We start from the raw sequence: 14273 nt of genomic DNA, 5'->3' as shown, positions 1-14273 counted from the left end.
GCATGCTTTGTATAGCTGTAGGCCATTGCGTATGCCTAATTTTGCATTTCGGGTCGCATGTCATGCATCGGGTGCCATTTTGCCATGATTCGGGGCTGTTTCGGGTCATGTTTAGCCTCTGAAATTCGCATGCGAATTTTCCATGTTTGTGCCTTTCAAATGCGTCGAAAAGTCGCTTCATTATGCTTAAGTCTTGGACCATGTATCTATGCATGTTTGCATGTCATTTGCCTCCATGCACTTAGCACTTTGGCCACTGTTTTAGGCCTATTTGAGGCTGCCTAATTCATGTTTAAGTCCATCTTCTATTTGGTTTGCATGCTTACCTTGCATGTTTGCTTGTAAGCTTTGCATGATTACATTGCATTGTTCATGTTGCATGATAGCTAACATGCTTAGGTTGCATTGCATCAGCATGCATTCCTTGTCCCTTGATTTGGGTGATAGGGATTGGGAGTTTTGTTTGATTGGTTTGCATACATTTGAAACCAAAGTTGCATACTTGGTTCTTTGGGCCATCATGCATGGAAATGCGTGATTGGTGGTCCGGGAACCGAGGCACATGTCCCTTTGAGTCATTACAATGATAAGAGACATGGTTGGTGCATACATGCCTTGAATTGTGCTGCCATGCCTTGTTTTGCCCTCTGTTGCTGTGAGTTGCAGGTTCTGCAGGAATAATCTGCCAACCGGCAGTGTAAGGTGCCGGCCGGCAATCTTTTCTCTGCCGACGGATTCAATTTTGTGCCGATGGATACACATCAGTGCCGGTGGTGATTCTACTCAGCCGGTGGTACTCCCCAGTGCCCAGGGATGCAACCTTGAGGTTTTGACAGCCTCCAGAAGAGTGAAAGAAGGAAAACAGAGGCAGCTTGCGCATGGCGGCGCGCTTTCCGAGGCGTTTTCTTGTTTTAATTAGTTTAGTTAATTCGTTAATTTAATTAATTAATTTGTAATATTTAATTAGCTTGCGTAGTTAATTAATTTGTAATATTTATTCGGTCCCTCCGAGTGAGGGAACATCTGTAATAAGTGTGCGTGAGTGTGTCTATGTCTTCCAACCTCACGTCTTTCTTCCCTTTTATTTACCTGCTTATGATGGTAGATTAGGGCATATTTATTTTAGCATACCTTATGCTATGCATGCGTGCATTCATGCATTTGTTGACATGCACCGGGCTCGGTACATCACGCTAACTGCATTTGTACTTCAATTTACAAATCGAATATGTGATAATTGATCGCATTACATATGCCATGCTTAGGTTAACCGAGCCTATCTAAATTGCATCTTGTATGTGTTGCATTAGGCAATTTAACATGAACTAGGACACGCACATTTTTGCTAACTAGTTTGCTGTTTCGGCACGGAGTACTAGGTAAGCTTTTATGCTTTAGCATATCGCATGCGTGTGAATGTTGCCATGATAGCATGATTACCATGAGGCTAGCTGCTTATGTGATATAACTGCTTGTATGCCTGTGGATGGAGGTTGAATTACCTAAATTGGAATAATACATTAAAACTGTGAGTTTTAAGCCCACTAGATAGTGGCAAAATCATCTTTTCTAAAAAGCCCACTTGAGGGTGGCAAAATCTGCATTTTAGCCTACTTACGAGTAGCAAACCATTTTCAAAACAAACATGAAATGTTTTGTTCCAATTTGGGCGATTTGGTCTATACTTGTTTGCTGCGCGCATAACATAGTAATTCTAGGCTAATAACCGGTTTAAGAACACATAACGTTTTCAAAATTGGATATCACGGTTAGTAGAGGCCGGTCTTCGGACCGGGCGAAAGGGGGTGCTCATAGCTGACCTTCCCCGATCGTACCCAAGCTCCCGAGCCGAGACAACTCCGGTGATGACGGACATGTGGCCTTCGGCACCGAGTCAGGGTTTCCTAAATTCCCCCATTTTAAAATATTTAGGTGGCGACTCTGTATCTGGCAAAGCAGTCCATGTTTGGCACTACTTTTTCAAAAATCTGTTTCTCAAAACGATTTGCCAGATTTGGACTCTTTGGTTCAGATTAAGAACCGTGACACAAATTGAGAGTCCGAACTGTAGCACGAGGCCCACGCGGGCGCTGTTACACTGCCTCCTAAGCTTTGAGAAGACCCTCCAAGCTGCTGGAATGGAGCGGTGGTGTGGTGCTAGGTGATGGTGAGGAAATGGTGTAAGAATCAAAGGGTGTTTTAAGGCTTAGAGTAGAGAGAGAGAGAGATTTAATGTGAGAGCTCCAAACCAAAATTTTCCAACCCCTAAAACACAGCTGGGGGGTCTGTTATATAGACACAAGAGGGTGGAAAAGAGGGGGAAAAATGGGGGGGAAATGAAATTCAAATTTCCCCCCAAAATTGGCCTAAAAGGGAGATAAAGGGACAAGTGATAGTAGAAGATCTCAAACCGAAGAGAGCCCTTCAACAAAGTTTAAGAGGGGCTCAAAATAAGACACTTTGTAGTTTATGACAAGCCACGAAAATAAATACAAGTAGGCCTAAACTATCATGCAAGAAAAGGCCTAAAAGATGGGTAAAGAAGCAAGTGGCAGTAGGAGATCTCAAACAGAAAAAGGTCCTTAATCAAACATGAAAAGGACCTCAAAATATGACTATCTCAAGTTCGGGTCGGAGCCCAAAAATGCAGAATGAAGGTTCGGGAGCCGAAACACGCAGTTCGGGGCCCCGAAAGTGGGCTGTTAGGCACCGGAAGTGGTGTCCGACCACAAAGTTGGTCTCTCGGACCGCAGTGTCCCTCAAAAGGGAGTAAATAAGATGCATGCAAAAAACTGGAGCAAACGGAGGTGGTTAAGCGGTCCCGAACCGAGGCACACGGCTAACGGCTCCGAAAAAATGAAAACCAGACTCCAAACGGGCAAAACGGCCTACGACCACGAAACATAGCCTACGGCCACTGAGAGATGATCTACGAGACCTCTCCCTCCCTTCGGGAAGAGAAAACAGAGAAAACGGAGCCTGGTTCGCAAACCGAGGCAAAGCACAAAAGAGTCCGGAAGTCCGGAGGCAAGGCTCGCAGCCGAGACTCTGAAACTTATGAACGAGCACAATATGCAATATCACCGAGCGCTCAACTGGTGACGTCTGAGTCTCAAGGTCAGTCAAAAATGAGGTGTCTACAGTGGTGTTTTGAAATTTTTGAATAATTTCCATTAAATTGTACAGATAATGGATGTCCTTATAGACCAAGCAAATTATGTGCATGTCCTTATGGCTTTCTTTGTTTTGAGATATAGAGGTTGAGATTAGATTAACATAGAGGTGGAGTGTACTAAAATCATGTTTATTTGTAAAAATAGCCATGGGACTGTTAATCTCATGTGATTAGAAATACCTTCTAGTGAGGGGATTAACAATCCTAAGGGAGTTGGTATTTAAATCCAATCCCATAGAATTAGAGAAGAAATGATGATTTTATCCCTCATTTTATAAGAATAATTTAAGACAAAAATAATTTGTAATAATAAAACAATATATTTATACCAAAAAAATATATATCAACTCAAAATAATATAGTACCAAAATATGATTTTTAATGTTAAAATATTTCAAAAAGACCAAGGGTATTTATAGAATTTCATATGGTTAATCACATCATAAAATGACAGAGAAAACATGAATTCTTGTTAGTCTGGTGTCATCAAACAAATATAATTTTTTTTTAATCCCCTCACTAACAATCCACACACTAATAATCTCACCCTATGGACCCTAACAAAAAGGCCCTTGGATCTATGCTTTTAAAATTCTATAAAATGGACCATGGCCTGAGCACGCTAAAAAAAATAGGTTAATTGAACATCTGTAGCCCCATAACTAGACTGCATTTATTTTTTATTTTTTTAAAATAAACAACTAACATACTTTTGGTAATTTTTTAAAAAAAACAAAAAGAACTTGAACATGGGATTATAGATATCTGATTAATTTGATTTTTTCATGAATAATACGTTCAACAAACCCTACAATATTAATTGTTTAGATCATCAAACGACCTGGGATTGGTGTTGTGCCTTATAGTGTTGTGAGCCCGTGAAGGCGTATTCTTAATTTATTTTAACGATCTAAATTGTTTATAATGTAGGGTTCATTGAGTAAATCATCCATGAAAAAAATTTAAGTTAATTAGACATCTATAACCCATAATAAGACCATATTTATGTTTAGAACAAATTATTAATTTTATTTTTTATATAAAAAATATATAAAATAAATTTTATAATATGAACGATCTAAATTATTAAAATACTAGTGTATGCCCGTGCCTAAAGGCACGACGTAAGTAATGGTAAATCATACCCAAACAGTGACTTAGGCTGTAAGTCACTTAGGCTGCCACAAAACCAATGAAGGTTGCGGACCATCTATACCCATCTCTGATTTATTGCTTTTAAATAAGTGACTGGTTATTGCTTGTAAATCATACACCAACCTCCTCCAATACAACCTCCTCCAATACAAACTCAAATCCAAATCCAAAATAAAAAATCACACAAACCAATATTTCAATGAAATGGGTTTTGAAACCCATTTCAAAACCATCAAAAACAAATTTTACCCTAAAGGACTACAAAAATCCAACTCAATGCCAACCTTAAGTCTCACAACAATACAATGCAAAATATCATAAACCCACAAAAGGAACACCATCATCCTGTTTACTGTCTTTGGGTCCATGAAAAATTTACACTCATTTGTTCAAGATCATTATCATCAACAACAAATCATATTTGTTCTTCGACAACAACACAATTACCAAATCTTATATGTTCATCATCATCATAAAAAAAATTTTAGCTACAAAAATTTACTTTGCACAGATCAAGTCTTATACATGTATCTTATCTGCATCATCATCATTCTACATCATCGTAATTCATAAACAACAGCAACAATATGTACTCACAACACCCAGATCATCACAGCACCAACAACAATTAAAGATCAATCAGCAAGAAAAACACAGATCCAATCCAAAAATCAACCACAACAATGAGCACTCATAACACCCAGAAGTACTGAAACCGCATCAAATATCTGTAACATTAAAGAAAAAAAAATTAACTGATATTTCATTTATATTTCACTCACGTTTTATTTTTACTTTCCAAATTCATGCAAAAAAGACTAAACTAAGAAATTTTAAAGAGTTTTTTTAAAGCAAGATTTGGACTTTTGGCAATGAGATTGGTTGGGCTGCTAGGATATGAGAACACATATTAAACAAAAGTCAACATTGTTAATGTCTAGTGCATAACTTGTGCCTAAAGGCACTCCCATATAACTTTCTTTTTTTTTTTTTTTGGAGGGGGGGGGGGGCGATCGAACCCATATAACCACTTAAATAGTGGATTTTGTTCCTTGTACCCAAAAAAAAAAAAAAACTATCACTCATACGATTTGTGGAGCTTTAGACTTGGAAGTCATACATATACGTCAATTTAATGTTACATTACCTCACCAATTTAATAGCATAAATTCAAACCTAGGTTAAGTAAATCCATTTTTAATCCAACTTACCAAAATCAGCTGTCGAGAAAAATCATTGCGGCCATATAATGCCAAGGTTGTTAAAATTGGAATCCTACATAGGATCGGTGAGAGGGTCTCATGGATCGGATTGTAGGATCAGATTGAGAATCGTAAGATTCTACTTTCTAGGTAAAAATACAAATTAGAATGATGAATAATAAAAATAAGGTGAAAAATCATAAATCCAGTGATCCTACTTATGATCCTACATATGATCCTACTTGCGATCCTACTATAACACCGATCCTACAACGATTTGGATCGTTTTGACAATTTAGGATTGTAGGACTATGATCCAAATTGCGATTTTGATAACCATGTATAATGCCCCAATGTGGTTGAATAAATTATATGAATGAAAACGTACTTCAAAGAGAGTAATTGTAGGGATGATGTAAAAGTCATCAATTAAAAACAACTATAAAATTGAAATTATTGCTCTAAAATATAGCCAAATAAAAGTATTTGAAATTATTGACCTTCTTTCTTTTCACTTCTGATATTGTTTCTTGTCACTTGATTTGGGCTCACATCAAATTTCAGAGGCTTTATCTTCAATATCAAATGCACCCAATAGTTCTAACTGGCCTTTCACAATTATTTTCTGTTGTAACTGAAGTTTAGAGCTAGGGAATTAAAATAAAAGAAAATAGAGACAGGGAGAGATAGAAAGAGTAGTCGATGGCCTAAAAGGCGCATATATTGTATAATGAAAAGGAGAAAAAATTTAAAAGGAAAACTCACATTAGGAATTTTAGGATGGTTCTTCTATGAGGATTAAAAGCAGTACGCTATTCTTTTCCTTTTCTACATGGAGGATGAATGGAGCTTTTCCTTCGATCTGAAAGGGTCTGATAGACATAAGTTCCATTGAGGCTGACATAAGTTCCATTGAGGCTTCAATGGCTTTTAAGGATTTAAACTCACAAAACCAAACCATACCTGAAAAAATATAAGAATTCATTCCAAACAATGAATTTTCTGAATATTCTGACCACACAACAAAACAGATTTTAAAACAACACAATAAAGAATTCATTCCGAAATAACTCAAGAAAACGGCTGAAAAGAATCCATTCCAAAACAATGAATTTTCTGAACTCATTTTTTTTCCCAACTCGATGCTCTAAATTTTTTTTTCTTTCTTTTTTCTTTCAATAAGTATTAACACATCAATCTAAGGAAATTCAAAAGTTCCAAGTGGTGTCCAATTGGAACTCACCTTTAAATGGTAAATAAATTCTCAAGCTTTCTCCACCAATCTGGTAGCACCACAGCAATTAAGTATTGCACCGTTGAATTTCACATGTTAAGTATTGGCAAAAGATCAATATTGCAACTAACAGAGAATAGAATACATATTTATACCCCTCAAAAAAACACTCATTAGTTTTACAGTGAGCAAGAAATTGGGTACCGATGATATGTATACAAATTGGGTACCGATGCTATTAAATAAAATATCCATTATATAATCATTGAAGTGGATTCCACACCAACTGATTGTGTGAATGCTATTTGTTAATTACTCCTCGTGCAACAAACCAAGTGACAAAACATTCCTAAAAAATGTAAAGTCCTAAAAAAACAATTTTACCCTTCTCATTATATGAACAAAGGTATTATATTAAAATAGTCATTATATATACATAGAGATAGAAAACTAATTACCTCACATTAATAGTTTTCAATGCATGCATTTTATGGGATTTTGGTTTTCATGTTTTAATTATGTTAATTTATTAGTTCTTGAAATATGAAATCTATGCTTCAATTAAAATATTTGTTGACCAAGTAGCACTTTTTACTCTGTTAACTTGAAAACTGTTTTTAGAATTGGATTTATAACTGACAAAGTGATGAAATAAGAATACACGAAAAGAAGAGGAAAAGACTACCTCTAAGAAGCCAGCCTGATCAAGGATTGTCGGCACATTTTCTGACATAAAATCAACTCCTAGAACTGTGATATATTGGTAACCAGCTTTTACCATCTTGACAGCCAAATCTGCCATAACCAGCAAATCAAATATATGGATGTGAGGCCACTGCTTCTGGGCAGCAGTTAAGACCCCTTAGACCTCAGGATCTATGTAAATAAAAATAGTAGAAATTATTTTTTGCATAGCATAGCAATTAGAATCGATTTCATCCCAAAAATATGCATAGCAATTAGAATTGATTTCATCCCAAAACCCAAAAAATGAGAAGAATCCAAGACAGCAGAGGTCAGAGAGACCCGAAATTAGATGCAAAGAGATAGTTATTAAATATAAAAACTAAAAAAAAAATCACAAATAAATTAATCTTAGCAAATCAAAACAAATCACAAATAAATTAACCTTTCATTAATCACAAATAAAAAAAAAAGATAAAGAAAAAAAAAACACTTAATCTTAGCAAATCAAAACAAATCATTTTCAAAACAAATAAATCAAATATAAAAAATAAAAATAAAAAAATCCACCGCAAACCTCATGTACATGCACCGGGACTACTGAATAATTTTCCCAAAAAATAGTATTTGGGTCGCATTTACAATCCTGATGTGTTTCAATTGGGCAGGGAATTCAAAATGGGTTCATGAGATGGAATGGTCTGGTCAGAAAGACTTCACAGCAGCTCCCACTGTGAGATTTCTGGTTGATGGTGCAGAAGCAGGACTGCTTAAAAACCATGGTCCTCTAACGTTCCTCAAGGTATCTCTCTCTCTCTCTCTCTCTCGCAAACTCTTTAACTTCGACACATTTTTTCAACATTTTCTCACTTTGGCACCTAAAAAGTTTGTTTTTGCCACTTTGATCCTTAATAACAGGTTCATGATGCTGGTCACATGGTTCCAATGGATCAACCAAAAGCTTCATTAGAAATGCTAAAGAGGTGGACTCAAGGAAAACTCTCCATGACCAAGTCAGAAGGTCGGCTCACTTCGATGTGATTGCCACACACTGACCTTAGTCCCCATGTGTGTCCAATTTCAATTGTGCACAGGTGGAAATATCCAAAATGTGCCTGGAAATACCAAAGCAATCCTCTTGTGCCTGTAGTATTAAAAAACAGGCCATTCCATAAAGATTGCTCACAGAAATTATTAATGAGAGCATTAATATGAAAACTTCTTTTTTTTTTTCTTTCTTTTTTTTTTTCCAAGAAAGCACATCTCTCTTCCATAGAGAAAATCACATTGCCTTGAAATGTTGGAATCTAGAGTCGGTAATCAGTACACGATAGAAGTTTTTTATTTTGAAGCTTAGTTTTCTCCTACTGAGCCCAAAAAGTAGAGAAATCCAAGTATACTATATGCCTTTCATAAAGTAGAAGAAAAAAAAAAAAAAAACAATTCTGGCAATCCCAAATTCTACAACAACAACAACAGATTTAACTTTTCTTTTTTTTGCCCCCTTAAAAAAAACCAAAAAAAAAAAAAACTATTTCCCTCTTTTCTCCTTTCCCATTATTTTTTCCTTTTTCCGTCACTGTTTCTAAGAACACAAAGAAGCCATAGCCAAATTCTATTATTTTCTCTCTAATACTACACTACTAAAACTCTGCTAGGGAGGGGTTTTCATTACTTTAGGCTGCCAAATAAAATTAAATAATAATTAAAAAAAGGAACTTGAGAAGGCAAAATCCGATTTAAAATGAGCAAAATAAAAATTATCACTGAAATTTTCATCTATAGGAAAACCCAATAACATGAATTAATTTTTTCTTCAGCAACTAAAACAGATCATTAATGGGTGGGTATTAAAGAGGAGGAAAAAGAAGAAGAAATAAAAAAAAGGCTAGAAAAAAAAAATGCAACATAATTTGTCAACTGAACAAATTGCAAGAATTAGATGAAATATACAAACTGATTCGCATCTCAAGAGTAAATAATAAAGGATAGGGGTGAAGTACCAGAAAAGGATGAAGCTTGGAAAAATCAAAAGAATTCATCAGCAGAGCAACCAAACAGAACCCTAGCAGCAGCTCAATCGAAACACCTTTTTGTAGACATCTGAACAATACAAAAAAAAAAAAACAACACAAACACAGAATCAAATATATGATACCATCAAAAGTGTTTTGTTTTCTTTAAACTGATAAACTGATCAAATTTTCTCATAAACTGATCTACTGGAATGTGAATTTTAAATAAAACCAAAATCAAGGTGTACTCAAATTTGAATTTTTATCACATTGAAGTGGAATTGATAAACTTATCAATGTGAATGTGAATTTTAAATTAAAAAAAAAAAAAACATGTCTGCAAAGGTGTACTCAAATTTGATTTTGGTTTTGAACCGTAATTTGGTTTTGAACATTGATAAGTTTGAGTACATTGATAAGTTTGAGTACTCAAATTTTATCAATTCCACTTTAATTAGGTTCAGAACCGTAATTGGGAATAGGACCAATTTGAACAATTCCATTATCTTCAAAACCAAAACCAGAGTCGGACCAGTTTATCAATTCCACTTTAATTAGGTACTCATTTTAAATAAAACCAAAATCAATTTTATCTCATATACCTAATGGCAACACAGAGAGAAGGCGAAATTTCTATTCAAAACCAAAATCAAAGAAAACATGTCTGCAAAGAAAACATGTCTGAAAACATGTCTCCAAATTCCACTCCATTTTCTTTAAACCCTAATTACTTACTTCAGAGAGAAGGCGATTCTTGGGAAGAAGTTTGGGCACTTCAGGAGGTAGAACCACAGAACCACAGAACCACAGAAGCAGATACCACAGAAGCAGAAATTTGGGAAGAAGTAGAACCACAGAACCACAGACGCACTTCAGGAGGAAGAAGTCTGCAAAATCAACAAATCAATAACCAAAGAAGTCGAAATTTCCAAAAATTTTTTTTTTCCGTCAATCCGATGGGCTATGTGATCGGAACGCCAGATCTCGACCTCCTTCCGAATCTCTACAAGATCGATCAGATCAAGCCCTAGATCGAACACATCTCAGCCATTGATGACCTCCTTCAGCAATGCTATCTGATCTCAGATCGGTTGTGAAGCACAGTAGGGAGAGGGAGAGGGAGAGGGAGAGGGAGAGAGAGAGAGAGAGGGAGAGGGAGTTGAGGATAACGTTTGGGTAGAGGCAGGCGTGTTTGGTAGGCGTGGGAGAGAGAGCAGAGCGTGTTTGGGCGGGAATCAAACGCATCCCAACCATTGATATATATTTGGCATTGATCTTAGCCCTTGGATCAAAATGTATCTCATATACATTTTGATACATTTTTCAAAAAGCTTTGTGCCTTATTATATAGATAATTGAAAATTTTGATGGGTTGTGAGTTGTGACAACGTTGATGCTATCACAGCAACTATCCGACTCTCTCTCTCTCTCTCTATATATATATATATATATATACATACAACTTTCTCTCTCTATATAGACATCAAAACAACAATGCAAGCGGATGGTCGATGGCGCTTTCTCGGCTTCGACATCCCGTGATCTCTCGTGCACCGGCTTGGGCAAACCTAAGGTATGGCGCACGAATCACTCACCTAAAAACCAAGCTTGACAAATCGAGCCCTCAAGCAGAAGTCGAAAACGGGAATAGCTGGATTGTTGTGCCATAAGCATCCCCATATCCTTAACAATTTTTTCACAAGTCACACAAAGCGAGTAGATATATATATTATTTGTTGTGAAAATTATTTAATCTTCATTTGGTATAAGTTAAAAAGAGATTTTTTTATAAAAAGATAAAACAGGTTTTTTAGTCTAATAAGATAAAATATCACATTCAAACTATAATTATTTCATTTTTTTTTTCTCACAAAAGTAAAAAAAATAAAAAAACCAATCCCAAATGAAACTTTTTAGTTCTAAGCTAAAATAGTCAAAAATTCAAAAAATCAACTCACATTCCAAACGAATCCTTAGCAATAATACCCCACTTCAATTATTGTTAACTAAATTCGTTCATATCTCTTATTTTGAAATCCCTTTCCTCCAAAATGTCAAAATAATCTTACCTACCTACTTGAGACCTAAAAAATTCACATTATTAAAATAAAGTGATAGTTTATATTTGAATTGGGTCAACTTTCATATTTTACATGAGTATCACGTGTATGATCCAATCTATTCTCTCTTTATGTTATGACCAAGTAGCAGCATTTGTGCATGTGCATTCTTAAAAAAAATAAAAATAAAAAAATAAAAACTAGAGAAAGTAATCAAGCTGTATGAATAAATTATTAAATTGTAAAACAATATTTAATGTAAGTGTGATGGCAGAGACTAGTACTACTTGAAGTATATGGGCACAAAAATCAAAAAAAGTTAAAAAATCATTATAAAAAAAATTAACTTTTCTCTCTATTTTTTTTAATTTATTTATGTCTTTTTGTAAAAAAAAATTAAAAAGTCAATTAAAATAATTACTTTCTGAAACAATCGTAAATACTTCAAAAAAAAAAAAAAAGAAGGAAAAACTATTCAATTTCAAGCTATATGAATAAATTATTAAATAAAGACCAAAAACAAAAATTTTAAAAAAAAACAAAAAAAAACCTATGTAATTTAAATTCATTCAAATGTAAATTCTCAATACAAATATTAAACTTAAGCCACACATTATTTTTCTTAATCTGAATTAATGATGCCAACCAAATGTCAACTATTGAAGTCAGTTGACAATTTTCATCCTCTCAATGAAAACATACTAAAATGTCAACAATAGAACTAGGAAACCTGGTCCCAATAAAAAAATAAAAAAATAAAACTAGGAAACTAGGTAACCAATGGCCCACTCGTGAGAAGACAAAACTCAAAACTAGGGCTGATCCCACTACAACATATAAGACTTTTGGTGACCAATTATTTTGGTCGCTAAAACCATTATTTTGATCTCTAAATAGTTTTTGTGACAAAATTAAATTCGTCACTAAAAAAGTCACTAAAAGCGCATTTAAAAAAGTCTTTAGTGACGAATTTTTGAAAATGTCACTGAAAATGACAATTAGTGACCAATTTTATATTGTCACAAAATGTTTGATTTTATAAGACTAAATATTTAGTCGCTAATACTTCGTCACAAAATATCCCAATTTGGTCGCGAAAAACAAATAATGACATTTTTAACGACAACTATATTTGGTCGCTAAAAGACAAATAACTTTCTCTACTACACTTTTTCGTCGCTAAAAATCAAAGTTGGGATAGCTAAAAATGCACAAAAATTAAATGTCATCCAATCATACAAAAAAGAAAAAAATTGACATCCACACATCAAAAACACTCCATTCCCAAATCATAATGAGTACATAGAAAAGTAAAATTTTACAAAAATTAAAATTCAAAGTTTCCAAAATGTTTGATTCTACTTTCAAAAAACTTTCAAAAATTGACATATCAAGTTGCAATCTGAAACTAGTATCCTTGTCAACTGGAATGTCATCACTTATCCTGAAATGGTACAGGAATTGATATCCAATTCTTTACATATTTTTGAAGGACCTGCAGAATAAGATAATGATTAGAAGATTATACACTTCTACATTTTAAAGAAACACCTGTTCACATTGTCACATTATCAACTTTTTAAATATACAAGGATCATTCACCTAATTAAGAAACTCATTTTTTATTTACATTTTTTAAGAATAGGGAATTTGCTAAAGTTATTGATAAGCTTACATGAATATTTCAAACTAACTGAAATATGCATGTCAGATGCGCCAAACAACTTGAATACTTCCAAATGTGTAGAAATATAAACATGTTGAGGTTAGGTAGTAAATTATTTAAATTATTTTGCAAAGAAATATTACTAACCAAAGATGATCCATCTCACTGGGGGAAAAAAAATTGAAGATTGTTTACCTGTGTTGCTGATAGTGATTTCCTTGCTAGTTCTTTCAGAATAAGGTGTACTTGAGGAAGAAAAGAAATAGAAACTAATCAATGATAAGAACTAAAATAAACTAGGATTTATATTTGAAGAGGATGCTCTAGAAAGAACTAAAATGTAAATAGCAATTACATTTCTTAGATCAAAGCTATGTATTGAGAGACATTGCAAGTAAATTGACCCTTTTTGGTTTTTCCTTTTCCTTTGAGAAGAAGTGACCCAAACTAGACACACAAAAAATACCTTAACTCTCTCCTCTTCATTAGTGTCCATAATATATGCCATATACCTAGGACATAGAATAAACATGATCAAAATGCGCAATTAAATAAAATAAGGAACCATCCATGTCATAATCATTAGATATTCAAATGCTAGAAACGATACTTCTTCCTTAGCTTTCTTGTAACAATATATTGGTACCCATTAAAACAATTAATCAATAAACTAAATTTAAGCCAACATGAATGCAAACCTCTCTCGTAGATACTTTTCCCTTGCTTTCCTATTGATTCAGACTCAGCATACCTAATCCTTATTTCTTCCTCATGGAATTCTATGGGCAGTTCAGTTGTATGCAACTCTAAATATCTTGCAGTTCCTAAAAGAACGCCATACTTTACCAAAATTGCAAAACTAATGGTAAAACTAAAGTAAAAAGAAACAAAAAGCAGCATACAGTATGAGAACAGTACCAGAGGGTGACAATGGTGTAGCCTCTGCGACAAATCTATCACTCACTTGCTTGGACGAACAGTTGGACTGATCTTAGCCATGAAAGTGTTTCATGATTGAACATGTTCCCTGTCAAAAGTATTCAAGAGCGAGAATCGAATATAATAATAAAAGAAGAAGAAAT

At 34.4% G+C, this 14273-nt stretch overlaps 1 protein-coding gene across 9 annotated transcripts; it reads right to left on the bottom strand.

Moving 5' to 3' along the window:
* Positions 1–4708: 4708 nt before the first annotated feature.
* Positions 4709–10272, bottom strand: LOC114270253 (uncharacterized). Of its 9 annotated transcripts, XR_014329570.1 has the most exons (7): positions 10201–10259; positions 9454–9553; positions 7452–7642; positions 6776–6815; positions 6298–6495; positions 6033–6157; positions 4709–5058 (listed from the first exon to the last, which is right to left on the bottom strand). XR_014329570.1 is itself a non-coding variant. In XM_082869019.1 (6 exons), the coding sequence occupies exons 3-5, from the start codon at positions 7566–7568 to the stop codon at positions 6308–6310; spliced, it is 345 nt and encodes a 114-aa protein (XP_082725145.1). In that variant the 5' UTR covers positions 7569–7642; positions 9454–9553; positions 10201–10268; the 3' UTR covers positions 4709–5058; positions 6298–6307. The 9 variants fall into 9 exon arrangements, 6 of the variants coding, with proteins under 6 accessions (XP_082725145.1, XP_082725144.1, XP_082725143.1 ...); XR_014329569.1 differs by having other exon boundaries at positions 6033–6495; positions 10201–10242; XM_082869019.1 differs by lacking the exon at positions 6033–6157 and having other exon boundaries at positions 10201–10268.
* Between the last annotated feature and the right edge of the window lie 4001 nt (positions 10273–14273).

This window comes from Camellia sinensis, chromosome 5, assembly GCF_055761805.1.
Source record: "Camellia sinensis isolate YWXY chromosome 5, ASM5576180v1, whole genome shotgun sequence".
Lineage (NCBI taxonomy): Eukaryota > Viridiplantae > Streptophyta > Magnoliopsida > Ericales > Theaceae > Camellia > Camellia sinensis.
The sequence above is the reverse complement of the archived record's forward strand: the minus strand, read 5'-3'. Positions and strand labels throughout refer to the sequence as shown.

Coding starts and splice junctions, on each gene's coding strand:
- LOC114270253 (XM_082869019.1), bottom strand. CDS start 7,568: ATGGCAGATTTGGCTGTCAAGATGGTAAAAGCTGGTTACCAATATATC. Junction 6,816..7,451: donor ATCAGGCTGGCTTCTTAGAG/GTAGTCTTTTCC, acceptor TGGTGCTACCAG/ATTGGTGGAGAAAGCTTGAG. Junction 6,496..6,775: donor AATTTATTTACCATTTAAAG/GTGAGTTCCAAT, acceptor ATATTTTTTCAG/GTATGGTTTGGTTTTGTGAG.